This window comes from Fusarium oxysporum, chromosome IX, assembly GCF_013085055.1.
Source record: "Fusarium oxysporum Fo47 chromosome IX, complete sequence".
Lineage (NCBI taxonomy): Eukaryota > Fungi > Ascomycota > Sordariomycetes > Hypocreales > Nectriaceae > Fusarium > Fusarium oxysporum.
Window position 1 is genome coordinate 2689185 of NC_072848.1, and position 23605 is coordinate 2712789.

General features: G+C 48.0%; 9 protein-coding genes across 9 annotated transcripts; 5 read left to right on the forward strand and 4 right to left on the reverse strand.

The window, feature by feature from the left end:
• Window positions 1-945: 945 nt before the first annotated feature.
• FOBCDRAFT_243769 (cytochrome P450) lies at window positions 946-2582 on the forward strand (the record flags this gene model as incomplete). Its single annotated transcript, XM_059610553.1, has 3 exons — window positions 946-1259; window positions 1320-1451; window positions 1505-2582. 3 exons carry the CDS (start codon window positions 946-948, stop codon window positions 2580-2582), a joined length of 1524 nt encoding a protein of 507 aa, XP_059465869.1.
• Window positions 2583-2829: 247 nt separating this feature from the next.
• On the reverse strand, window positions 2830-3432 carry FOBCDRAFT_298829 (prokaryotic phospholipase A2-domain-containing protein; the record flags this gene model as incomplete). The annotated part of the gene is made up of 2 exons (XM_031190595.2): window positions 2830-3043; window positions 3095-3432. The coding sequence occupies 2 exons, from the start codon at window positions 3430-3432 to the stop codon at window positions 2830-2832; spliced, it is 552 nt and encodes a 183-aa protein (XP_031034580.1).
• A 21-nt stretch (window positions 3433-3453) lies between these two features.
• On the reverse strand, window positions 3454-4877 carry FOBCDRAFT_323222 (phosphatidylethanolamine-binding protein). The gene is made up of 3 exons (XM_059612093.1): window positions 4617-4877; window positions 4040-4569; window positions 3454-3989 (listed from the first exon to the last, which is right to left on the reverse strand). Exons 1-3 carry the CDS (start codon window positions 4736-4738, stop codon window positions 3952-3954), a joined length of 690 nt encoding a protein of 229 aa, XP_059465870.1. The 5' UTR covers window positions 4739-4877; the 3' UTR covers window positions 3454-3951.
• Window positions 4878-5273: 396 nt separating this feature from the next.
• Window positions 5274-8611, forward strand: FOBCDRAFT_253173 (heterokaryon incompatibility protein-domain-containing protein; the record flags this gene model as incomplete). Its single annotated transcript, XM_054706918.2, has 7 exons — window positions 5274-6145; window positions 6756-6786; window positions 7037-7269; window positions 7330-7452; window positions 7693-8271; window positions 8341-8518; window positions 8554-8611. The coding sequence occupies exons 1-7, from the start codon at window positions 5329-5331 to the stop codon at window positions 8609-8611; spliced, it is 2019 nt and encodes a 672-aa protein (XP_054562893.2). The 5' UTR covers window positions 5274-5328.
• A 1964-nt stretch (window positions 8612-10575) lies between these two features.
• Window positions 10576-12644, forward strand: FOBCDRAFT_298833 (uncharacterized protein). The gene is made up of 2 exons (XM_031190598.3): window positions 10576-11288; window positions 11342-12644. Exons 1-2 carry the CDS (start codon window positions 10622-10624, stop codon window positions 12586-12588), a joined length of 1914 nt encoding a protein of 637 aa, XP_031034583.3. The 5' UTR covers window positions 10576-10621; the 3' UTR covers window positions 12589-12644.
• Window positions 12645-12801: 157 nt separating this feature from the next.
• Window positions 12802-14202, reverse strand: FOBCDRAFT_144994 (uncharacterized protein; the record flags this gene model as incomplete). The annotated part of the gene is made up of 1 exon (XM_031190599.2): window positions 12802-14202. One exon carries the CDS (start codon window positions 14200-14202, stop codon window positions 12802-12804), a length of 1401 nt encoding a protein of 466 aa, XP_031034584.1.
• A 1240-nt stretch (window positions 14203-15442) lies between these two features.
• FOBCDRAFT_243774 (uncharacterized protein) lies at window positions 15443-16161 on the forward strand (the record flags this gene model as incomplete). The annotated part of the gene is made up of 2 exons (XM_054706919.1): window positions 15443-15700; window positions 15829-16161. The coding sequence occupies 2 exons, from the start codon at window positions 15443-15445 to the stop codon at window positions 16159-16161; spliced, it is 591 nt and encodes a 196-aa protein (XP_054562894.1).
• A 1041-nt stretch (window positions 16162-17202) lies between these two features.
• Window positions 17203-18219, forward strand: FOBCDRAFT_53653 (pyrroline-5-carboxylate reductase dimerization-domain-containing protein). Its single transcript, XM_031190601.3, has 2 exons — window positions 17203-17810; window positions 17860-18219. The coding sequence occupies exons 1-2, from the start codon at window positions 17258-17260 to the stop codon at window positions 18150-18152; spliced, it is 846 nt and encodes a 281-aa protein (XP_031034586.2). The 5' UTR covers window positions 17203-17257; the 3' UTR covers window positions 18153-18219.
• A 1881-nt stretch (window positions 18220-20100) lies between these two features.
• On the reverse strand, window positions 20101-22125 carry FOBCDRAFT_253177 (general substrate transporter; the record flags this gene model as incomplete). Its single annotated transcript, XM_059611028.1, has 4 exons — window positions 20101-21043; window positions 21085-21089; window positions 21180-21644; window positions 21675-22125. The coding sequence occupies 4 exons, from the start codon at window positions 22123-22125 to the stop codon at window positions 20345-20347; spliced, it is 1620 nt and encodes a 539-aa protein (XP_059465871.1). The 3' UTR covers window positions 20101-20344.
• Between the last annotated feature and the right edge of the window lie 1480 nt (window positions 22126-23605).

A 23605-nucleotide genomic window follows, 5' to 3' on the forward strand; every position in this document is an offset into this window, starting at 1 on the left:
AACAGTTGATATGTATTACAAATGTCACTACTATTATGAATTATGTAGTAGATATTCGCAACAGTGAGAAGGATATGGAAGTTCTTACAACCTGCTTCATAAGGGCTATGGCTTGCTTAGCATAGAACAGTCATGAGTTACAAAGTATAGGATTCCCTGCCGGTCTGTCTGATGATAAGACATGTCGTTGTGTCTCCAATTACTTCCCATTGAGTCTCCTCGTCGACCAGCACATGCATATACGGGTATTGCACCATCGGTCTATCATTGATATACGTACATATGATATGATATTTAGAAGTGTATGGATTGGTTTAGATCCGAATTTGTGTTTGTGATATGCATGCAGCACAAAAAATGGAAACATGTCTCTTGCAGCCACCCAGTCACGTTCAAGAGCTCAATACATCCTCTCTGATTTTCAAATGCTAGCGTTATTGCCGCCGAGTGGGACCCAACTTGCACCCAATGCGACACGGAAGACTAACGTAATCGCGCATACTCTCACATATGATCTAAGTGCATGGTCCATGGTCGTGCATAGTACTCTCTTGTCTCTTCAACTCATCTTTGCAGCTCATGCGTGATATGCATGACAACTGGTATTTAATGCACCAAGCTTCAAACTCCAGTAGTAATGCGACCCTCTATTCTATGTATGATTCCCCTCATCAGGTATGCTAAGGGAGATCAAGACGTGGCTTTATACCCTCCCAAACCTCATGCAGAGATGTGACAAGGGCATGGTCTCGTCGTGGTTTGGCACACGTGAGTTTGGCCATAATGTGTCCTGAAGCAACGTGACATAGAATTGCTTTTGGCTCATAGGCATACGTGTATATCTACAGATCTCTCTCTTACGTTCATGGTCTTGAAACCGACGTCAAGAGCTCTCTGGTATCTCATTCAATCTCATTGCATTAACCAGAGCCAATAAACTTCACCATGTTGCCTGCAATCTTTATTGTTATAGGGGTTGTTCTCGCAATAATCTACATTCGGACCAGACCTCGCAAGAATCTCCCTCCTGGTCCCAAGCCCCTCCCCGTCCTAGGCAATATCAGAGACATGCCAGATGGGACAACCCCAGAATACAAACATTGGATTAAGTTCAAAGACCTGTACGGCCCAATCAGCCATGTCTCCATCTTCGGTCAATCCCTCATTATACTCCACGATCGTGACGCTGCGAACGCTATCCTAGAGAAAACATCAATCAAGACATCCGGACGACCACAGTTTATCTTCGGGAATGAAATGTGCGGCTATAACCAGATTCTAAGCTTCAAGCCATACGGGAAACTATTAAAACAACATAGAAAATTCGTTCATCAGCAATTGGGCACTAAAACAGCAGCATCGCGATTTCGGGACGTTCAAGACGTGGAATCACGTCGGCTCCTATTGCGGATCTTGGAGAGCCCTGAGAAGTTGTCTACACATATAAAAACGTGAGTGCTTGTACTTCCCCATCAGCAGTCTCTTGCTGACTTCCCTGTTTCAGCGAAGCAAGCGCTATAATTCTGAAAATAACATATGGCTACAATCTCGAGCCGCATAAAGCCGACCCTTTGGCGCTGTTAATAGAGCATATGATGCATAATTTCTCACTCGCATTCGTCCCTATGAGTTGGCCGGTTGATGTCCTGCCGATCCTTCGGCATTTCCCAGAAACCCTACCAGGAATGTCCTTCAAGCGCATAGCCAGAGACTGGAACGCCAATATGCGCATGGTAGTTGACGTACCGTATCACTTTGTTCGGAAGAAAATGGCAAAGCAATCTCATCGGCCATCATATGTCTCTTCGCTCATTAAGCAATATGATGAAGGTCTGGATACAGAGAGCGAGGCTGCCATTAAGCAAACCGCCGCTGCCATGTACGCTGGAGGCGCTGATACCACTGTTTCGTCCATCCGTGGTTTTGTGCTGGCTATGTTGCTGTTCCCAGATGTTCGGAGGAAGGCACAGCAAGAGATAGATTCCATTGTTGGGGCCGATAGACTTCCCCAGTTCGAAGACCGCGATAATCTTCCTTACATCGATGCCTTGGTCAAGGAAACACTCCGATGGATCCCGGTAGCCCCAATGGGAGTCGCTCATACAGCCGACGAGGATATACAATATAAGGGCTTCGTCATCCCCAAAGGTGCATCTTTCCTGCCAGCGGTATGGTGGTTCCTCCATGATCCAGCGATCTATTCAGACCCATCTTCTTTTGATCCGGACAGATATCTGGAACCACGAAATGAACCGCATCCCAATTTTGCCTCATTTGGGTTCGGTCGCAGAGTTTGTCCCGGAAGATTCCTCGCCGATGACAGTCTGTTTATCAGTATTTCACGTCTCCTCGCTGCCTTTGAGATAAAGAAGGCTGTCGATGGGCGTGGCAATGGAATTGAACCTGAGATAAGTATCACGCCAGGCATGATTGGTCATATTCGTGACTTCCCATATGACATCAAGCCAAGGAGCGAGAAGTATGCGGACATGATCAGACGATTGGAGTTGGAACATCCATGGGAAGAAGGAGATGCTGGGTTGCTGGAGGAGGAGCTCTCTTTGTATGCGGTCAATGTTTAGGACAATCTCGTTGGAGAGGGGATCAATAGTATGTCGAGCACACAAGGTCCCTTGAAGATCGCTGCATTCAAGGACGGAGAATCAAGTTTAGTTAGTAATAAGGATAATCTCCGCTTTTGTTTGTCATATCAGTTCGAAACCCAGCAAGGATGCAAAGAGTAACAGTCGAGGCAGCATTTGTGATAGGTCATAAATATGTTCTCGATATTTTAACTATGTACCAGTATCCAGAATAAGTCTCTGACTCTTAGTCAAGACGAGGCAGCTCGCCCTTCGCCTGTGCTTCTTCAACAGCCTTGTTGTAAATCGCAACCTTCTCCTCATACTCCTTAACAAGATCCTCATCTCTCTTGCCGGGAGTAGCATCACCACCACCGAAAGCACGAACAGCAGCGTAGTAAACATCAGCCAGAGCACGGCATGCACCAGCAGCACTTGAAGAGGTGCATTGGTAGTACAAGCTATTCACAATTAGACCCGTTTCTTTCTCGATGCACAATGGAGGGACTTACTCGGTCTTGAAGTTGCTATCAATGCGAGCCTTGGCGCTAACAGTGAAACGGCTCTGCTTGCGATAGTTGTTATATCCAAAGTCGTGGCGGTTGCAAGCAGGTACGAAGGGGAAGCCGAAAGGGTTGTCGGGGGAAGAAGTGCAGCCATCAGAAGTCCAGTCAAGGGTAGGAGGGTCACGGGCGTTGCGACGAGCGGTGAATGTTGGTAGAGTGACGCTGAAGAGGAGTTGATCCGTCACGGTGTTGGCGCTCTGGCGCTTTGAGACAGCAGCATCTTCGCCTGTAGGGAGGGCGAAGACGGCTGGGATGAGAGTGAGGAGAGAAACGCTGAACTTCATTTTGATGACTGCACTGATGAACGAGAAAGTCAGAACTGATTAAGAATATCTGAAGTATTTATACATAATCATAACCTCGCACCCATCAACCTTCTTCTCCGAAGAAGAGATTCTCCGAAGTTAACGTTAAAGCAGTAGTATACCTCCGATCATTGCATGCCGAGACTAGGAGGTACCTTCCTAAAGCAGTAATGATCTCTGCTCCGAAGGTCACGCTCCAAAGATGGATTAAATCATTCGCTCTACCCGCCAAGACCGGTAGTGCCTATTATATGCCGACCTGCTTGTTTAAGCTTCAAGGACCTGGATCTGCATAGATCGTGGTGGGATAGACAACGTGTATTGGTGCGGGGTTGCACGATGCTAAAACCGCTCGGTTTCTAAAACAGGAACAACCTCCGCGACGACGAATGACATTCTTCAAATGAAGAGTGAAAACCAAGGAACCGTTTAAACTATATGAATGAGCTTCCTTTTCGAATCAATTAAGCTAGGAAATGACATGTGAAGTTCTTGGGGCTACTGCTTGTCGTTTTCCGCGTATATGAAATTCGCAGCTGGATATTGTTAACCTCGGTGAACGAGATGGGAATTAGATCGTCCTTACCGATGGGAATAAGACCATTCTCATGCGCCCATTCACGGACTCCATGTCCTGCATGGTCTGATCCCCAGTGCTTCCTCTCCTCTGGTTTGCTCAGGTGTAGCTTCTTGGTCGTTCCATTGGCTGCGATGAAGGTGAAGAAGACATAGCGGTGTTTTCCGGTCTTTGGCGGTGGAGCAGGAGGTTTGTATTTGATGATGTCCTTGAGGTGATGTTTGGATTTGGACTTTGATGAGAATTCCAGTTGAGAGCTGGCTGCGATCCAGTGGCAGAATTCGGACCATTTGGGGTCATCGCGGGATGGCGCGTCGGGATCGGTGAGGACGATGACATACGACATGTGTTTGGAGAGTTGGGCACCGGCGAGAGCGTCAGATTCGACCCTATCAAGATGGATTACAGGCGCCTTTTTAAGATGATCGGGTTTGAGGGTATTGCCCAGCGCGGCAGAGTCGTGCTTCCATTTGACACGAAGGCTAAGAGCAGGCGGGAAGTCATCAATAACGGTGGGAATGATCTGAGCCTCGAGCAGTCTATGCGGGTTAGCAGACTTCCTCAATTGCGGTGAAGCTGACAGTACTTCTCGCGGATATGATCCAGTTCTGTGTTATGGGAGCCAAGCACTTGCTGCCCATCACCCGCGACAACGCCGACATACGCAGCCAGCAGGAGAGGGAGCCGCCACAACATTGCGACGAGCATCTTGATACTTTGACTGATTGATTGATGAGATGGATTGATAAAGTCAGAGAGGGAATCAACTGAAGTGAAGAATAAGAGAAGGTTTGGCGTTGATGGTCCTTCCCCGCAATCGACGTTGGGTTTCTCAGGCGACACATCATGATGTAACGGCTACCTACCTCTGACGTGAGTGGAAAGTCTGATGGCCTATTTTCAATGGCCCCAACGCTTCAGCAAACTTTAATGACAATATGACAATTAATCGAGGCTATCTGACTCAGAGTAAGATCATTGGAAATAGCTAATTAGACTAAAGGACAGCCAACACCAATCCACCAGAATAGAATATGTTATACGTACAATTATCGAAAACGACATAGCTATACTAAGTTTCTCGTTATCAATCCAGAGTTTCTATACGCTACTATAGTGAATGTTGGGTAATTGCATTGAAGAATACTCTGAACATGCAATATTCAGAGTTTATATACACAAAAGGAAATATTTTTAGTCACAGAAATGGATGCAAAACACGCTTGAGTTTCACATCTGTGAGCCGAGATATCGCAAACACTTATTTTTGACAACAACAACACTAACAACATTTGAAAATGCATCTTGACCACAAGATTCCATGGCATTTGATCGCTCCCCATTTCTCACTTACGCCATCTGATCAAAGGGGAAACTACAACCTGGCTGCGTTAGATATCCCCGAGCAGAAAGCGGTGATCGGCCACTTCAACCGCGTCTTCTTGGCAACTATCCGGGAATTCTCAGATACTGAGTCCACGAAGACAGACTTAACACCAATCAGTGGAAAGCTCTTTTCCGACGATGTCCTCTACTTCGCTGAGCGCCACTTCGGTCTCAGTCCCCATGAGGATAACTCGGCACTGCACAACCCGCTGAACTCATCGCATCAGGATCTTGGATACTGGAAACGCCGAGCAAAGGCTCTAGATAGTGATGTTGAGCCATGCTACAGCACCGCTGATGCCAACCTGGCTGACGCGGCAAAGATGCTGGTCATTGTAGCTGCTACCGCCGATGACAAAACCACTCGTCGGGAGGCTTTATCCGCGCTTGTCCGTCTGTCCAACGAGGTTCCAATATCAGACCTGCGAGGTCTTCATTGGGGTCACGCCTTCGGACTCGACCTTGTTGCTAGCGTGGCGTTGCAAATGTACATCTTCCTAAACCTCATTGAAGCTGTCGAATCTCGGGCAGCAGAACGGGTACCGTTACTATCTGTTGAACAGCTGCTGTCATTTCTGAGCAACCACGCCCTTGAGAACTATGACTTCCCTGCACAGAATATTCCGCATCGAGCTTTTTGGCATTCTCTTGGGGTTACTGAGTCATGGGTTGCCGGTCGGCGTAAGGGTACTCTTGAAGGGGACAAGGCGGTAATTGATCCGTTGGCAGGTGGGTCGGATGAGGTCCAACACAAGGCGAGAGAGAGTTTGAAGAAATACTTGAAGGACTGTTTTGCGATTTTGTATGCCTATGATGTGGTTTTGAGAAATGCAGTAGGGTCTGAAAGGGCGGATGAGTATTGGCAGTACGAGCTTAATTGGGTATTCGAGTTGCTATAAAGTCAACAATTCAGAGAGCAGGCGTTCAAACAGCTATCATCCAGTGAGTCCTTTGATAGGTAAAGATCGCCATTGATCATAGTGCTGATGCCGTAGTCAATAGTTCAGGTAAGTAGTGGCTCATGTAGTGAGAATATATCGAAGAATAACTATTGGAATACGATATAGCATCTTATTCCTCCATTACTCGGCAACTGGCCCTTGCTTTTGGTCCATTGGTACAGAGATTTGACCACCACATGAAGAATAGTATAGACTAAGCATTACTCAAAAACCACAACAATGCCAGGCTTCTCTGGGTGACTGTATGGTTTCGGCTCGCCTTTTCCCCATTCCTCACCAATCCAATATTCAGGCGATCTGAGAATTGCAATGAGTCGTATGATATCCACATCAAGATACTGCCCACTAAAAGGCAAAGCGCAGTGACGTGTCGCCAGGCTTGGCCTACAGCGCGGAATGGGAAATGAGGTTGGTGGCGCACTTCACGCCTGCAATCTCTTGTCTTAATCCAGGCTTGTGCAGGTACGTATTGGATAATGGTCCAATCGCATAGCTTTTCCAATATTGGAATTCTGCGAAGTGAGAGCGTCAGGCATCAATGCAATGTCTTGTAACTTCGGCGCTGGGCCTGATGACAGTACCGTATAGAATATCAGTCTTTCTAACTACCAAAAGGTTTTAAGACATTTCTAACTTCACTTCTATAATCACTTCCCAGTCAACACTCAGAGATACTTGGTACAAGTCAACTGTCAATGAACGAATTAACGCTACAGGACCGGCTGGATTCTAAAGCCGAGGGAGAGATCCCTGCGTCCAACAGGAAATTGTGCGGCGAATGCCTTGCAATATCTTGGAATCTTGATGAGTACAAGGGCATTCCGGGCCAAAATGGGTTTGAAAATTGGACGCTCAACCATCATGAGACTTTGGGTGAACTGGAGAACTCATGTAAGACTGGCTGCCCGCTATGTCAAACGTTCTTTTCACTTCTTGTCTATGAAAGGATAGGTATGAAGGGTAGGGATATCCTACATTGGAACATTGAACATAATCGTGGCGAATGGTCGCTTTCTTTTGAGGTGGAAGATGACGAACACATGTGGTTCATGGAAGGGATGGTGAGATTCAGCCGTCTCAATCGATTACGATGGTGAAAAGTAATTCATAGCTGACCTTTGCGTGATGAGGCGTAAGGCTAAAGTTAATACCCAGGGCTTTCGCCGTCGACTTTGGACGAAGACTTAAAGGCTCTTATTGAGGAGAGTATAAACCCTTGGATTGAGGCGTGTACACGTTCAGGGAAGCACAACAGCTGCCCCAGATGTCCGTCTGATGACTCGGAGTCGTACAGCATGCCAACAAGACTAATAGACGTGGGGTCTGTTGCTCAGTCTACAGCAAGGCTGGTAGAAACCAAAGATCTTTCAGAGGAAAAGAAAAAACGGCCATATGTCATCTTGAGCTACTGCTGGGGGTCAGGGAACGATCCTGCACGAACAAGTCGGAACCTGAGAGAAAGACATAATAAGATAGAGTGCGACACTCTTTCAAAGACAATTCAAGACGGGATCCGAATTACCCGCTTGATGAAGATCCAGTATCTTTGGGTCGATGCCGTATGTATTATACAGTCTGATAAAACTCTGAATGCGCAACAAGAAGACGATGTGGCCATGGCCGATTGGGAGAGGGAGTCAATGCGCATGGCATCTTATTATTCCAACTCTCTGTGCCGTATCGCAGCGTCGAACGCAAAAGACAGCTCAGAAGGAATACTAATTGAACGACGAGCAGCGCGATACGACTTCAAGAAGTGGTATAACCCAGCGAACAAATTCTTACCGTCGCCCTTCGCCTTCAGACAAAGGTTTCCCAGCTCACTGTTCGAACGAGGTTGGTGGCTTCAAGAATGGATCCTTTCACCTCGTATTCTTCACTGGACAGCCAATGGTTTAATCTGGGAATGGTCAAATGGGTTCTTCTGGGAGGGCTAAAGCGGCTTCGAGGGAGAACCTCCAGAATCCTTTGGCGAAACACGTTTCGGAGGAGAGAATCGCAAGACAAATGACTGCGTGCTGGAACTTGGGTTGTCGGAGGATGAGACACAGTACATGTGTCAGATTCTACGCTCCGAAAAAGAGGAGGCATTAGGTGAAGGCTGGCCTGCATTAGTAGAACACTTCGCTCAGAGGCATCTGTCATTTCTTAGCGACAGACTCGCAGCTGTTGAAGGAATTGCAAGCGAGTTGTCAAAGCTTCACGGGGTCGACTACTTCGCAGGTATTTTTGAGTCACGATGCCTTGAACAGTTGATCTGGAGGTCAGAAGACCCACAAAGGTTGTTGGATACTACTGACAAATTCCCCACCTGGTCTTGGCTGTCGTCAAAGGGTGAGATTACCTTCAGGCATGTCGGTTCAGGAGGGGCATTTGGCACTTGGATGGAGAACCTTGAGCGATTTTCATCAAGTCAACATGAAAAGAGCCTTGCTCGCGTAGCGAACAAAGAACTCCGTTTCACTGCCCCACTACTGAAGTTGGATATGCTGGATCCAGAAGATGTAAAGTCGGACGAAACAGAGCCAGAATATCCTTGGCCGGGGCGTCACCGCTTTTTATTGGGAGCTGAGAGTCCTGTTTGGCAAGGATTAACTTGTAGTATTCATCTCGACAGCCTGGCATCTTCTGCCTGTTTGAAGAGCCGTACATACTTGCTATTATTGCGCCATCTGTCGTTTTCGGGAACAGAGTATCAAGGACTAGTTGTACAGATGGTTGAAGGGACTGGCGAGTGGGAAGTCTATTATCGAAGGATCGGAATGTTCTTCTTACAGCAGCTGGGTGAGTATCTCCAGGACCTACCAGACTTGAAGCAATGGATGACTAAGGTTATCTTGGTATAGTCATCATAAAGGAATCTTCTTTTAAGAAAGAATGCTTCGAATAGAACCACGTGTTCTTGGATATCCGTGTTCCTGCGCTGCAATTTGACTCGACAATTGATCTAGTTGCCTTCGCACTCAGATATACAGGAAGTAGGTATTTCTAGTAATATCAAGATAGCTGAATAAGTAATTAGTGTGCGGAGTGATACAAGATAAAACGGCAACATTACTCGTAATACACCAAAAGGCTTTGCGGTCCGCACGAAGCAAGTTTTAAAAAGTTAGAGGGACTAAATAAACAGTACACTGAAAGCTTCTCCATGCCGTCCACTTGGGCCTGGTTCTTCCGGTAGCGAGGCCTGGCCTCTGTGTTTCAAAACCTTATTCCTTGCATGAAATAGCACCACTAGCAATATGGCACAATACCCTTTTGTGCGGCGCTGCAAATAGATACAGTCAATAGCAAGATAGCCCAAGATCTCACTCTACGCAACACTTGACTAGTTCGGACAAGTCCTTGCCAGTCATCTCATGTCATTCTTCCCAAAGTGGTAGGATGCTGACGGGGCCAAGAATGAGCTAATCCTAGACGTCACTAAAAGAGCCTCAATCGCCAAGAAATATAGGGAGATCGCAATGGCACGCCATGTAACTTCAAACCATGTACTGAATAGCATCAATTGCTGCCGTGTTCCAGGATCTCATGCAAGGGCCTCCAATGACAGCCAATATTAAAGCGGCAATCACTTCGGCATTGGTATCAGAGTTTAGTCTAGCGATTTCTATGTAAAGAACATTTATCTTGCGGTGAAGAGTTGAAGGATTCACCATTGAAGCTGCACAAGGAAAAACGGCACGCATCGAATCAAAATTTTGCGGTCGTATCTGCAGGTATGACCCGATACCGGTGAAACACCCTGCAAGCCAAACTCAATTTAAGTTGCCGAAGCCATCCTCTCAACCTCCCATCACGACACCCTCAAATATTCCATCTCCCCGACAGTCATCACCAGATCTTCACTACCCCAGATTTACTCCTCTTCAGCACCGAATCGTACGGAACCGCCAATGGAAGATCTCCCGGAGCCGATTCCGCTAAAGTAGGCACCGTAGTCGGAACCGCTCGTCAAAGTGCGGGGCGCCGAGCGGGGGAGGGGCAGAACAGTTGGCGGGCTTCAGTGAAACGTGGGGAAGCACAGCAGGAGAGTTTGACAGGAATAGCCCAATAGTAAAGGGAAATGTAACGTCGATCAGCGGGCTTGGAAACTGTCGGCTTGCGTTTGGTTATGCATGTTTCACTTGAGGCTGCCTTACTTAAACCCAACCATCTTCCCCTCTTCGTTCACTCCATCATCAACTCTCTCTCATCCTCCTCTTTACCTCTACAACTCACATCAAGATTCACAAATATCACAATGGGCGACGTTATCCCTCAGAGTATCCCCCGGACTTCCCGAGCGTGGGCAGTCCCCGGCTCAACAAACATCGCCCTCGCAAAATTCCCCTCCGCAACCAAAAAGCCCTCCTCCTCAAACCCTCAAGAAATCGCCACCTCCCTGGTATCCGCCTTCAACACAGCCCTCAAGAACAAAGACCTCACCTCTCTCGCCCGTCTATTCTCCGAAGATGGTTTCTGGCGCGATCATCTTGCCCTATCCTGGAACTTCCGCACCGTCCAAGGACCTTCCAACATCCTCTCATTCCTCAAATCCTGCTCCGAGTCAAAGGATGGTCTTCGCCTTACTAAGATTGAGGTTGATAGCTCAGCTCCCGTGAGACAGCCCCAGTTTCTGCCCATCGATGGGGCTGGTGAAGTCCAGGGCGTACAGTTCTTTTTCGAGATTGAGACCGTGCGCGGTAAGGGACTGGGTCTTGCGCGGTTGATTGAAGAGAATGGAGAGTGGAAGATTTTCACGTTTTATACGAGAATTCAGGAGTTGAAAGGTTTTGAGGAGGCGATTAATGATCATCGATCGCGTGGTGTTGAGCATGGTGGAAAGCCTGGGCGAAAGAACTGGGCGCAGCGACGAGAGGCTGAGGCTGACTTCGCTGATGGTAGCGATCCTGCTGTTTTGATCGTTGGTAAGTCTTTTACACGTTACAATGAAGTATGCATGAGTTGCTAACAATTTTAGGCGCCGGCCAAGCTGGTCTCACAGCCGCTGCTCGTCTCAAGATGCTTGGCGTCGAAGCCCTCGCAATCGACCAGAACGATCGCGTAGGCGATAACTGGCGCAAGCGATACCACCAACTCGTCCTTCACGATCCCGTCTGGTACGATCACATGCCATACCTCCAGTTCCCTCCCCAATGGCCCATCTTCACACCTAAGGACAAGCTCGCTCAATTCTTTGAAGCATATGCTACCCTTCTTGAGCTCAACATCTGGATGAAGACTTCCCTCGTTGAGACAAAGTGGGACGATGCTAACAAGCGATGGGATGTCACCGTTGAGCGAACCAAAGAAGATGGTACCAAGGAGCGACGAACTCTGCACCCTCGCCATCTTATCCAGGCTACTGGTCACTCTGGCAAGAAGAACATGCCTGATATGAAGGGCATTTCCGACTTCAAGGGCGATCGTCTCTGCCACTCTTCCGAGTTCTCTGGTGCTCGTGATAACAGCCAGGGTAAGAAGGCCATTGTCGTTGGATCGTGCAACTCAGGCCACGATATCGCTCAGGATTTCCTCGAGAAGGGCTACGACGTCACCATGGTTCAACGCTCCAGCACTCATGTCGTTTCTTCTAAGGCCATCACCGACATTGGTCTAAAGGGCGTCTACTCCGAGGACGGTCCCCCCGTCGATGACGCCGACCTTCTTATCCACGGCCTTCCCATCCCCGTGTTCAAAGCCCTCTCGGTCACAACATGCCAGAAGCAAGCAGATTTCGACAAGGATATCCTCTCCGGTCTCAACAAAGCTGGTTTCAAGACCGACGCAGGCCCCGATGGCGCCGGCCTTTTGCTCAAGTACTTCCAGCGCGGAGGCGGTTACTACATCGACGTCGGCGCTTCTCAGCTCATCGCCGATGGCAAGATCAAGGTTAAGCACGGACAAGAGATCGAGACTGTGTTGCCGCATGGATTGAGGTTTGCGGATGGCTCGGAGCTTGAGGCTGATGAGATTGTCTTCGCCACGGGATATCAGAACATGAGAACGCAGACAAGGGTCATGTTTGGGGATGCGATTGCGGACAAGGTGAATGATGTTTGGGGCTTCAATGATGAGGGCGAGATGAGGACTATTTGGCAGAAGAGTGGACATCCTGGATTTTGGTACCATGGTGGTAACCTGGCTATGTGCCGCTACTACTCTAAGTTGTTGGCGCTGCAGATCAAGGGATTGGAAGAGGGTCTGTATGGTTATGACGATATCTGAGTCACGGTCGCAAGGGAAATTGTTTTTAGCATTTCATTATAGTCACGCAATTGAGTTTCATCATTTCAAGACCAGTTTCGAGTAAATATGTGAATATCATTAAGTCGTGATATAATACACGAAGAATAGAATTACACAACCGTAAGCCATATCCCATCATCAGCTGTGACCAAGGTCTAAGCTAAAGCCCAACCATCAATCCCATGTACGGATTTAACCAGCCTGGTAAACAGCCAAAGCAGCAACATGAGGGTTAATCATCGTAAGGTTATAAGGCGTAACATAGAGATCCGTATCCGTCAAAGCAAGGAACATAGTTCCATTGATAGCGGGATCACCCTGCCAAGTCGAAACATTAGGCTGGATGGTATACGCCGTTCTATCCTCGAGGCTGATGTTCTGGAGAGGAGAGTATGTAACATTGAGTTGAGAGACCCACGCGGCGAACTTGGGCTCCTTGACGTTGGTGGAGGTGATGTAGCTGTTGTTGGGGCCGACGGGCTTGCCGGGTGCGTCCCAGTTCAGGAAGACCTGACGGCCGGGGTATGAGAGGGGGATGGTGCGGTTGTGAGTAATTGCGGCCTTGCAGTTCTCGCCGGTCTCAGTAGCGTTTACGCAAAGTTCATCGTCGTCAATGTCCTTGGTAGACAAAGTATTGGCATATCCACCAGTCGTCTCATTCCACACAGCCGATCCATTGATGCGCGCAGGGTTAGGCTGGTTAAGAATATTCAACGAAGGAAAGTTCTGCCAGACAAGCCTGGTCTGGTTATAAGGACAGCTCGAAATATACGGCGCCAACAATGTCCACGCCCAGCTTTGCGGAATACCAGGCGTATGCCACTCGGGCATAGCAAACGTACCGCCAAACTGCCTAAAGATCATCTGCTGCCTTGCCTCAATGGTAATACTCTGCAGGAGCAACTGCGCCGCAGGCCCAGAGTTCAAGTGCGGCAGGAACCCGTAAACACCAGACTCGCCCCAGCGCGTGAGCTTCTGGTTGAAGTCGATGAACTCGGGGACGTTGGAGACGGGGTAGTTGTACGTGCACTGCTTGGGAGCTTCGGGACCGAGCATGTTACTAATCACTGTTGCGTGGCCGATTTCCTGACGGGCCATGTGTTCGATTAGAAAGCGGTCTTCATCGTTGATGCCGTAGGCGTCGAACTCTTCCTTTGAGAAAGTTGCGAGACCCCAGCGGAAGAGATCGAGTTCAATCCACTCTTGATACAGAGCCAGAGCAAGAGATTGATAGTCAAAGTCGCTCTGTACGCGATATACAGGTGCAGAGCCATTGGTGCCGACACCACCGTCTGGAGTGTAGGGTGCAGGCTGGGGAGCGTTCAACTTTCCATTGGCGGGATAGTCGAAAGATCCTGGGGGAGGAGGACGCTCAGGAATAGCTGATGCAAGAACTGTAGTTGAGAGCGCACCAGTAGTGGTAGGTGTTCCCTTAAAGGGGCCGTGAGAAGTCACAAAACTGTAGGGTCTAGGTGTACCAGCTGGACCAGAGGATGAGACTGTCGTCTGAGCCTCTGATACAACGGGTACAGCGGTGACGACACCCGCTACAGCGAGGAGTATCGCACTTCGTAAGAAAGAAGTGGCCGACATGCTTAATCAGAGAAGAATGATGTCGAATTCAGATGAGAATATGCACGAGCAGATCTAGCATTTTATTTACATCCATCGGCTATCTCCCCAACTATCTCCCTAACTACCGACGTGCAGGTGTCCACTATGATGCGTAGAAAAGCACATTATCAATCGTCGTCATGCAATCGAGATGCGCACTCGGGTTCGTAATCATGCCGTCAAGATATAATGACTATAGTGAACATGCTAGGACAAAAGCTCCGGTGATTCCAAAGACCTGAGTCAATGACATTATGACTCTGGAAATAAAATTGTTTAACGTTGTATCACCGGTGGGCGAGTGGATACTGAACGGGCTGATCCGTCAGAGTCGTTGGCGTAGCTGTGACTTGACTATGGCGTAATGCTTTGGCGATTTTATGTCGAGACTCGGCGTTGGCAACTGAAACAGGTACCATCGCGTAAAATATCCTTGTAAATAGTAATTACCTTCGTAGATACTGTTAACTACCCTTATTGACGTCGTGATGGTTAAGTTTGCTGTGTTATTCCGCGTATAGTGGGCGCGCTGCGGAATGCTAGACGAACCATCCGGTCAACGGCAAGACAATGAATGGCAAGCTAGACTAACCCCCCAAGATCCAAATCCCGATCCATTCAAGGGGCGGCAAGAAAAATTAGGACCATTATCCTAAGTGACAAAAAGACTTAGGTAAGTTTAGTGTATTTTAATAGGTCTTTAGATTAGTTAATTTTGGCTCCCCGTTTTAACGTCAGAAGTTTTTATCACCCCCGGAGGCCATTCAACGTTAATAAGCTCATTAAACCCGCATATCCGAAAAGTCTTGGGGTAATTCATGTGTCACACTCTACATCAGCATTCGCATGCCCAGCCTCTCCCAAACCTATCAGACACATGGGTGTCCTCCGTCCGGAGCTAATGACCCGGAGAAGTCATGTATTCTTCTAGGGTTCAAGACAAGACGAATCAAAAGCAGGGAATTAAGTTACTCGCCTCTGTCATTGGTCGCAGCTTTGAACATCGTCAGTGGCATCAACTGTTGGTGTTGAACAATCCGTCATTTGTCGTGGAATGGCCGTCACAAAGGGAGTTTGCAAGCTGGTCATTTCGCCGTCATGATGTTCATATCACAGCTTATATGTATACAGACAGGAAGAGAGCACTTCAAAGAATCGCAAATATTTCTTTATCTATGTAATCATCGCTCTCGATATCTATATTCCAATCGCAACCACCATGTCTTCAATCCGTGCAATTTTGACTCCTCAACTCCGCGCAGCCATCAGACCTCAACACTTCCGCACTTACCAGAAACCTATCCGTTTTCAAGTCGCAGCCATGTCCGCCGTCTCAGACGCGATTGTCAAAGACCATCGTGAGCTTAAGGACTACTACAATGAAGTAGTCAACTCCACCGACCACGATCACCAGCAGCGCTTCGGTAATCAATTCGTGTGGGAGCTTGCGCGTCATTCCATCGGCGAAGAGCTCATTGTCTATCCTGCCATGGAGAAGTATATGGGCGATAAAGGAAAACAGTTAGCTGATGAAGATCGTCAAGAGCACCATCAGGAACCTTCAGCTCCCCTCCATCACTTCACCACTCTACTAACACTTTATAGGTCAAGGAACTACTCAAGGTCTTCCAGAACCTCAAAGCCCAAGATCCTGAGTATCTTCCCAAGATCAAAGAAATCTGGGGCTTGCTGGAGAAGCACATTGAAGAGGAAGAGAACCGAGATTTGCCTGCTCTTGAACAGGCGATCAAGTCGCATGACCAAGAGACGGAGAGTTTGGCGACGCAGTTTGCTCGTACGAAGCAGTTTGTGCCGACGAGGAGTCATCCAAGCGCTGGAGAGAATCCGCCTTATGAGTCGGTTATGGGACTCATGGCGGCGCCTATCGATAAGCTTGCTGATATGTTCCGCAAGTTCCCTGATAAGAGTCAGCTGTAAAATGCATTGGCGGCGAATGTTATTAGGCGGAGGGTGAACTAAACCAGAATGATGTAGTGTTTTTTCTTGAGTATCTACTGGAATAATATCAAATGAATGGGAATAATATTGAGATACCTATCATGAGTTGCTTTAGTAGAGTTGTTATCAGTGACGTCACTATCGATAAGGATGAGGCGCGAGAAGCTACCCTGTGACAAAAGATTAAATGTTGATTAATGTGATATCACAGCGTCTGGACAGAAGGAAGGTATTTAATTGAATTGGCAAAAGGCGTCAGGCTTATAAAGCTCTCTGCGTTATTAAATTTAACCTATGTGTATTATCAGGTGAGCTTCAAATCATTTCCAGCTCTGCATAATAAGATCCGCAAGCTTCCTATTAAGTCATGATCCAAATCGTCGTCCATGTAGAGGCAATTGGGTAGCAGAATCTTATTCTTAATTGAAGTTAACTCACTCAGAAGTGTATTAATTTCCATGTCTCGATCTATCGCCTCCATTGAGTCACGGCAGCAAGTTCCGAACGCGCTGGGCCATTCTCATCATTTGCTCTTATCTTATCATTCGATCATGACAATGCCGCCTCTAAGCGACAGGGCGTGGGGTTGACAAAGACTTACTCAGGTAGCTTGTCAATTAGCTCTAGCATTCCGTCTATCTGGGTATCAATCGAGAGAGAAGGATATGATTTTAATTTGAGAAAATCCTCAGCAGATGTGACGCGTGCAGTGCAAGTATGATTAATAGTTGAAAAAATTTGTAAGGGAGCTTGAACCGCAAGTCACAGCGCTGAAAAGACAAAAAATATCGCGATCCTGACTATATCATGAAAAAATGAGTTATTAATAAAAACATCGGTTTTTCTCTTTCATGCCGACGAAAAGCTGCCAAATTTGTCACGAATTGCTTCTCCACGCCAGTCATTCCAGGCCGTTATCGCTCATGGCGAAAGCTAAAAGGGTAGCGCAGGGTTAATCCGATGCGGGGTCGGCCATCACCCCAAACTTTTACGTATCACCAAATCTCAACCCCACGATAAATAAACCATCTCATCTCATCCCTTCCTCACTCCTTCAATTCAACTCACAATCAAAATGACTCCCTCACTACAAGACGCAAAGATCACCTTTCTAGGTGGTGGCAACATGGCCGCCGCCATCATCGGCGGCCTCCTCGCCAAAAACATCTCCAAATCCAACATCTACGTCTCCGAGCCCTGGGACGTGAACCGCAACAAGATGGCCGACCTAGGCGTCAAAACCACCGCCGACAACAAAGAAGCCGCCGCCGATGCAGATGTTGTCATCCTCGCTGTGAAGCCGCAGGTCGCAAAGGGTGTTTGCGAGGAGCTCAGCTCTGCTTGGGCCAAGAGGGATAGCCTCCCTGTTGTTATTTCCATCGCGGCGGGTATTACGCTGGAGAGCATTGCGCAGTGGTTCAAGGGTGATGCGGGCAAGGCGCCGCATATTGTGCGTGTTATGCCGAATACGCCTGCGCTTGTGGGCGAGGGTGCGAGTGGGCTTTATGCGGCGGATGATGTTACCAAGGAGGAGAGGGAGTTGACGTCTGCACTTTTGGGGAGTGTGAGCAAGGCTACTGAGTGGGTTGATAAGGAGGAGCTTCTTGACGTCGTCACTGGTATCTCCGGTAAGTTCATCATCACATCCTACAAAAGCAACATCGCTAATATGTCTAGGCTCTGGCCCTGCTTATTTCTTCGCTTTCGTCGAGCATCTCATCTCCAGCGGTGTCGGTCTCGGTCTCTCTGAGGAGCAGGCTACTCGCCTCGCTACACAGACCTGCCTTGGTGCCGGAAAGATGCTCGTTGAGTCCTCCGATGAGCCCTCTCAGCTGCGAAAGAACGTCACCAGCCCTAACGGTACTACCCACGCTGCTCTTGTCAGCTTTGAGAGCTCTGGTCTGAAGGAGATTGTGGATAAGGCTGTCAAGGCTGCTGCCGACCGCGCCAAGGAGCTTGGAAAGAACTAAATAGCTGCGTTGATCATGGAAATGACACACAATTCATAGAGAAATAAAAGCAAAACTGTTAACAAAGGATATCTGAACTTGAACTGTATATTGGAGTTTGTGCTTGGGTATTTAAGGTAAGATCTGGTGACCTTTCAAGAGGCGATGGGCTTGTGCGATCATGTTAACTCGAATACACCTAAGTACTATAGAGCCACACTATTCTGGACGGTAGTTATTCACCCAGTTCGGGTACTATTACTCATAGAGATCCTGAAGAAAGTTCCTGAGACTCGCTCTTCTATCGGGCAAAAGCTCGAACGAGTAAACATTAAAGAATTGACTGCTTAAAGCTTGAGTTGATTGGGATTCCTTCCAGTGTATTGGCTCGATGCATCTCATTTAAATTCAGGCAAGTAAGCCATATCGATATCTCGGCCAGATAGATCAAAGCATCTCGTTTAAATATTACCCATAAGCTTTAGCTATTAATCAAGCAAGCGGGGTAGTGTTCAGTCTGCGGAGGTCTCGCTTATGATAACAAATCGGCCCGTAAGAGTGTTAGTAAGATATGAAACAAACATGGTTGCCGTTAACCCGGCCGTTGTATGCCCAATAATTTAGTTCGATATCTTATGGGTCCTCTACCTAACAGGTCATCGTCCTACATGATGCTCCCGCTAGAATGCACAGACGTACCATACACACTTGCGAGATGATCCCACCGCAACCCCATGGGGAACGTGCAGATCAGGTTAGTCTCGAACTCTGACCTGCATCCCAGACGAGTCTTGCAAGATTACCCTAGGGGCTTGCGCCCGTTATTCTGTATACATATTAATCACGCATCCACCCGTCGCAGCCCCCCCCTCTCCATCTTTCGGTTACCCCATAGGACCAATCTTTTGCTAATGTAATAGCTTATCGCGACGATGTCAGTCCCTGAGGCATGGCTCTCGAGCCCAGCGCGACTCACCCTCGAAGCTTGGTATAATCTAATAATGATCGGAATGATTATCTTCTGTTTCTTATCATGGTTGTTCTTGCTCTCCTCCTTCTTATCGCTAAAGAGGCGAGGCTATGATACTAGGCCTGCTGACCTTGCAACAGACCTGTAACACTGTTCTGATGATTTACGCGTAATCGTGCGACACTCGTTTCCTGTGGCTGCCTATTCAACACTATCATCCATGCTACTTCTCCAATACAGACCGCGGAATTCAAAGATATCCGGCAGGGTGAAGGAGTGGTTCCAGCATGAAGTGCATTTAGTGTGATGGATGCTAGCTACATATACACCAAAGGTTGCACCATAGCCTGCTGCCTATACTGAGGCCTAAAGCTTACGCTCAGAATTGTAGCATGATTCTATTCCTGTTTAACTGAGATGGGCACGCGGAGTTGAGTGCGGCTCCGCGATAGGGTGGGTCATATTTCTCTGGCACACCATATTCACACATTCGCTCCTATTTCTGCTTTCGACCAAAATAAAAGGAGGCTCGATTAGCAGCAATGGTAAAGTGGGGGGTTGGCCACTTGAGGCTGGCCCTTGAGGCTCAGGGGGGCTCAAGTCTAGTCGAATCAGGATTGTGTTAGGATCATATCATAGTTTCACAAGAATCTCTTACTTAATATTATCCTAATCTTTGCTCACAGTTAAGCGAAGAGCTTTCTGTCTTACAGGCGCGCCAGCCTCCGATTTCTTTGGGGGTGTCCCTAATAAGCACCTTTGGTTTGTGTGCTTGACGGAATACCTTGATTGTGTGTAATTTCACTGAGCCAAGTCGATCTGGGTTTAGATTAGTTACTGAATACTTGTTTATGTGATTATACGGACAGACTGTCACTAAATCGTCCGGAGGTGGATGCATGCCCACACAAGTATTTCCAATTTGCGCGACGCGATACGAAGTGAGGAATCTCTAAGCTAGAGAAGAAATCTATTTGGATGAATGGAACACTCACCCTACAAGAGACGAAGACAAAACCAACACATTCGAACAACCACCAGTCCCGCCAACTTTCCATCCTCAAAACCTGCCCGCCTGTCATTCCGAATGTGGATTACATGCGAAAAGACTTGGCTGCTGTTGTCCCCCCGAACATCTTCTAAATCTGAGACACAACCACTGTTCCCACAAAGGGCCAGCTCCAGCTCACCAGATTCCAGATTCCAGATTTCAAAACTAGTGACATCTTCCACCGAGTTCCCCTCAATTGCCAACTTCCTCTACATCTGCGTTCTTGTCATCCTTCATACCGTGGCCCTGTCGATCTTCCCAAGAGGAGGACGGGACCCAGTGAACCGACTTACGAGCGACGCTTACTTCTTCATAGAGCTGATCAACTTGCTCCAAAGTGAGCCCCTTTGTCTCATAGATGAAGAACCAAACAAATGCAATGCATAGGAAACAGCAGCCGAACCACACAAAAAAGATCTTGGACTGCAAGTTTGCATTTCCATCGCCATAATTGACCATAAACGGGGTGGAATAAGCCAGAGCCCAGTTGAGTAGCCAGTTTGTAGCGGTCGTGATGCTGAGGGACTTGGCTCGTGTCTTAAGTGGGAAAATCTCTCCGGTCACCACCCAAACGAGGGGACCCCAAGTAGCTGCAAAGATGGAAATGTAAATGCAAACAAAGGCCACAGCCGCTCGCTGCCCACCGAGGTTCTTGATAAAAATTTCGCCGTTATCGTACTGCCCGGTAGACAGAGTGCCACAGACAGCGACAATCAGTTGAGAGATAGACATGCCAATTGCGCCCCACAGCAACATGGGCCGGCGTCCCCATTTATCGATTGCATACATTCCGGGCACCGTCGATGCAACATTGATAGCTGAAGTGATCATTGAGATGACAAAGCCACTTGACACTCCCGAGTTTTGAAAGTATTTGGTGCCGTAATAAAACTAGAAGATTGTCAGTTGGCTTGAAGCTTCTTAGAAGTAACTTTCACTAAACTTACGATGAAGTTGATGCCTAAGGGAACAGTCAGAATCGTTCAAGAAACGTCAGGAGTTGCCTGAGGCTGTGGGAGGTGCTCACCTGTAAGCTGCTGTAGCGCCTGAACGCCCATACCCGTGAGTTGCCTCTTGAGCATGGGAGGCTTAAAGCATTGGAGATATGAGGACTGCCCAAGACTCATCTCGAACTCATGGTTTGCTACAACCTCATTGAGTTCATTTGCGACTTCTGGGGAATCAGCAGGCAATCTTCGAAGGCGGCTGAGAGCCTTTGCCGCCTTGTCCATCTGGCTCTTCTTTACAAGGAAGCGTGGAGTTTCTGGAAGAAACAGCAATCCGCTAAAGAGGATAAGAGACCAAGCGAGTTGGAGCGCGATGGGAATTCGATAGGAGCCTGAATCATCCTGTTTCGCAGTCGCGTTGTTTACGACGGCGGCGAGAAGAAGGCCGATGGTGATGGCCCACTGGTAGGAGCCAACGATGGCACCACGGATCCATTTGGGTGCTGTTTCAGACTGATACAGAGGAACTTGAGGAGAGTTAGCCGCTGTACCACATGGCTAAACATAGTGCATACTAGTAGCAGATATAAGACCAACACCGAAGCCAGCAAAGAAGCGGCCTGCCAGAAACAACGGAATGTCAGTCGCGATAGTGTGCAAAACAACTCCAAGGTTGAAGACCCAAGTCGAGATCATCAAACCAGGGCGGCGACCAAGCCAATCAGACAAGAGAGGCGAGGCGAGGGCGCCGAAAAAAGTGCCTGCAGAGAGAATAGACACGATGGCTGATTCTTGAGACGAAGTGACGTTGGGGTTTCCATCAGCATCAACGTGACCTGTGCTGAATTCACGCTGCCAGTAAGGCATGGCCAGGATACCGCTAATGGTGCCAGTATCATAGCTATAGAACAGGTCAGTCACCTTGGGCTTTTCGAGAGAGGGAGGAGGTGGCAAACCCAAAGAGAACACCACCAAAGGCAACGAAGAAGCCGACGGCGATGGCAGGCCACGCTTTGCCAGGTTCATCTTGGGGCCTTGGAAGAGACACTTTGCCGATAAGTCCCATCGTCAAAGTGATGAAGTGTACCGAACTACTGCTGAGATGGAAGATAAAATAGTCAAGAAGAGGATGTTTGGTTGCTGTGAGTAGAGGAATTCCTGTTGTAAAGATGATCTGGGTTGTGGAAACAACCACCCTCTTATAGATTCTTCGCAGTTTTGAGATTTATCTTATCTTTGGCCGAATTCTGGAGATCGTGCCCATGGAGAAGCTGGAGCCTGTATTGGTGACTTGGCCAATCTCTTTGATTGCATCTGGCTTTAGGAAAGACTAAGACGAGTCGGCGACGTTCTTCTCACATGTCTGCCAAGCCATTCATTGGGATCCACTGTGGTTGAACTTCACTCAAGCTGGTGTTGATAAGCTTTGAGAAGCATCGCCACAAATCCCGGAGATATCGAAGCACGACGGCGCCGAATAGAGCCAATCATCTCTCGCACCACTAAGTAGTTCATCCGTTGGTTCAAAGATTCTTCAAATGAGCCAGGATTATGCGTGACGTCGACATGGATAAGCAGCTGCTACAGCGAAGTCGGGCGATTTTGACCCTAGAATGTTTCTAGAATACGTCGGCCAAGCCGGGGCTAACCTGAACGATCAAGTCTCCGTCATCTGCATCTCTGCCCGCAACAATGCAACTGTAACCGAACTTGGAACTGGGGATAGCATCATGTTGGGTGCGGGGTTGGGCTGTTGGCTGTTGGAGCTGAGCTATCGTGCGGAATTCTTTGCTTGGCCATCGCTTATAAATTCTCATAGATCGACAGACATTAGGCCATTTTGGGTTTAAACGAGAGCTATTATACCTTCCCTATATGGAGTAGATGAGGAGTCTAAGTGATGAGAGAAGGCTGGTAGGAGTAGGGTAGCTACCTGCAACGTCCCCCTCACGGAAGTGGATTTGCTTCCTTGCAACCCCCCCGCACAATCAAGTTATTCCCAATGGGGGTTAACACGCCGTTCAAAAACAAGCTTGATCGACACGATTTCGAATGTCGCCTTATCCCTACCAGTGATTGTCCAGGGGTGTCATTTGTCGCGCCGGCAAGAAGGCACGATGTAACACTGACCACCTTGAAAGTGGAACTCCTCTGACGCCTAGAGGTGTCATCCCAACTTCCATTCACCTTCCAGAAACCCGCTGGCAGACACATCGCTTACTAGCGTCTGCATTGATTCCAGTCGAAGCGTTGCGTTGCATTGCGAGAGCATTACCCTAGTACCATGACGGCTCCCAAGTCGGCTAGTCCACATATGGTATTTTGAGAGTCCCATGCATTCTGTAATCCGTACTTCCTTTGACAATAGCCTCAGCCTAGACAAGGTTAACTGTCTGAGTTCAAGCCTGTTCTGTCCTTCCATGCATATTCCATTTCCACTATCGAGCCTGACATCCTTGCGTGCTGATCGTCATTTCCCATTTGGCCTGACCTATTGTATTGGAGA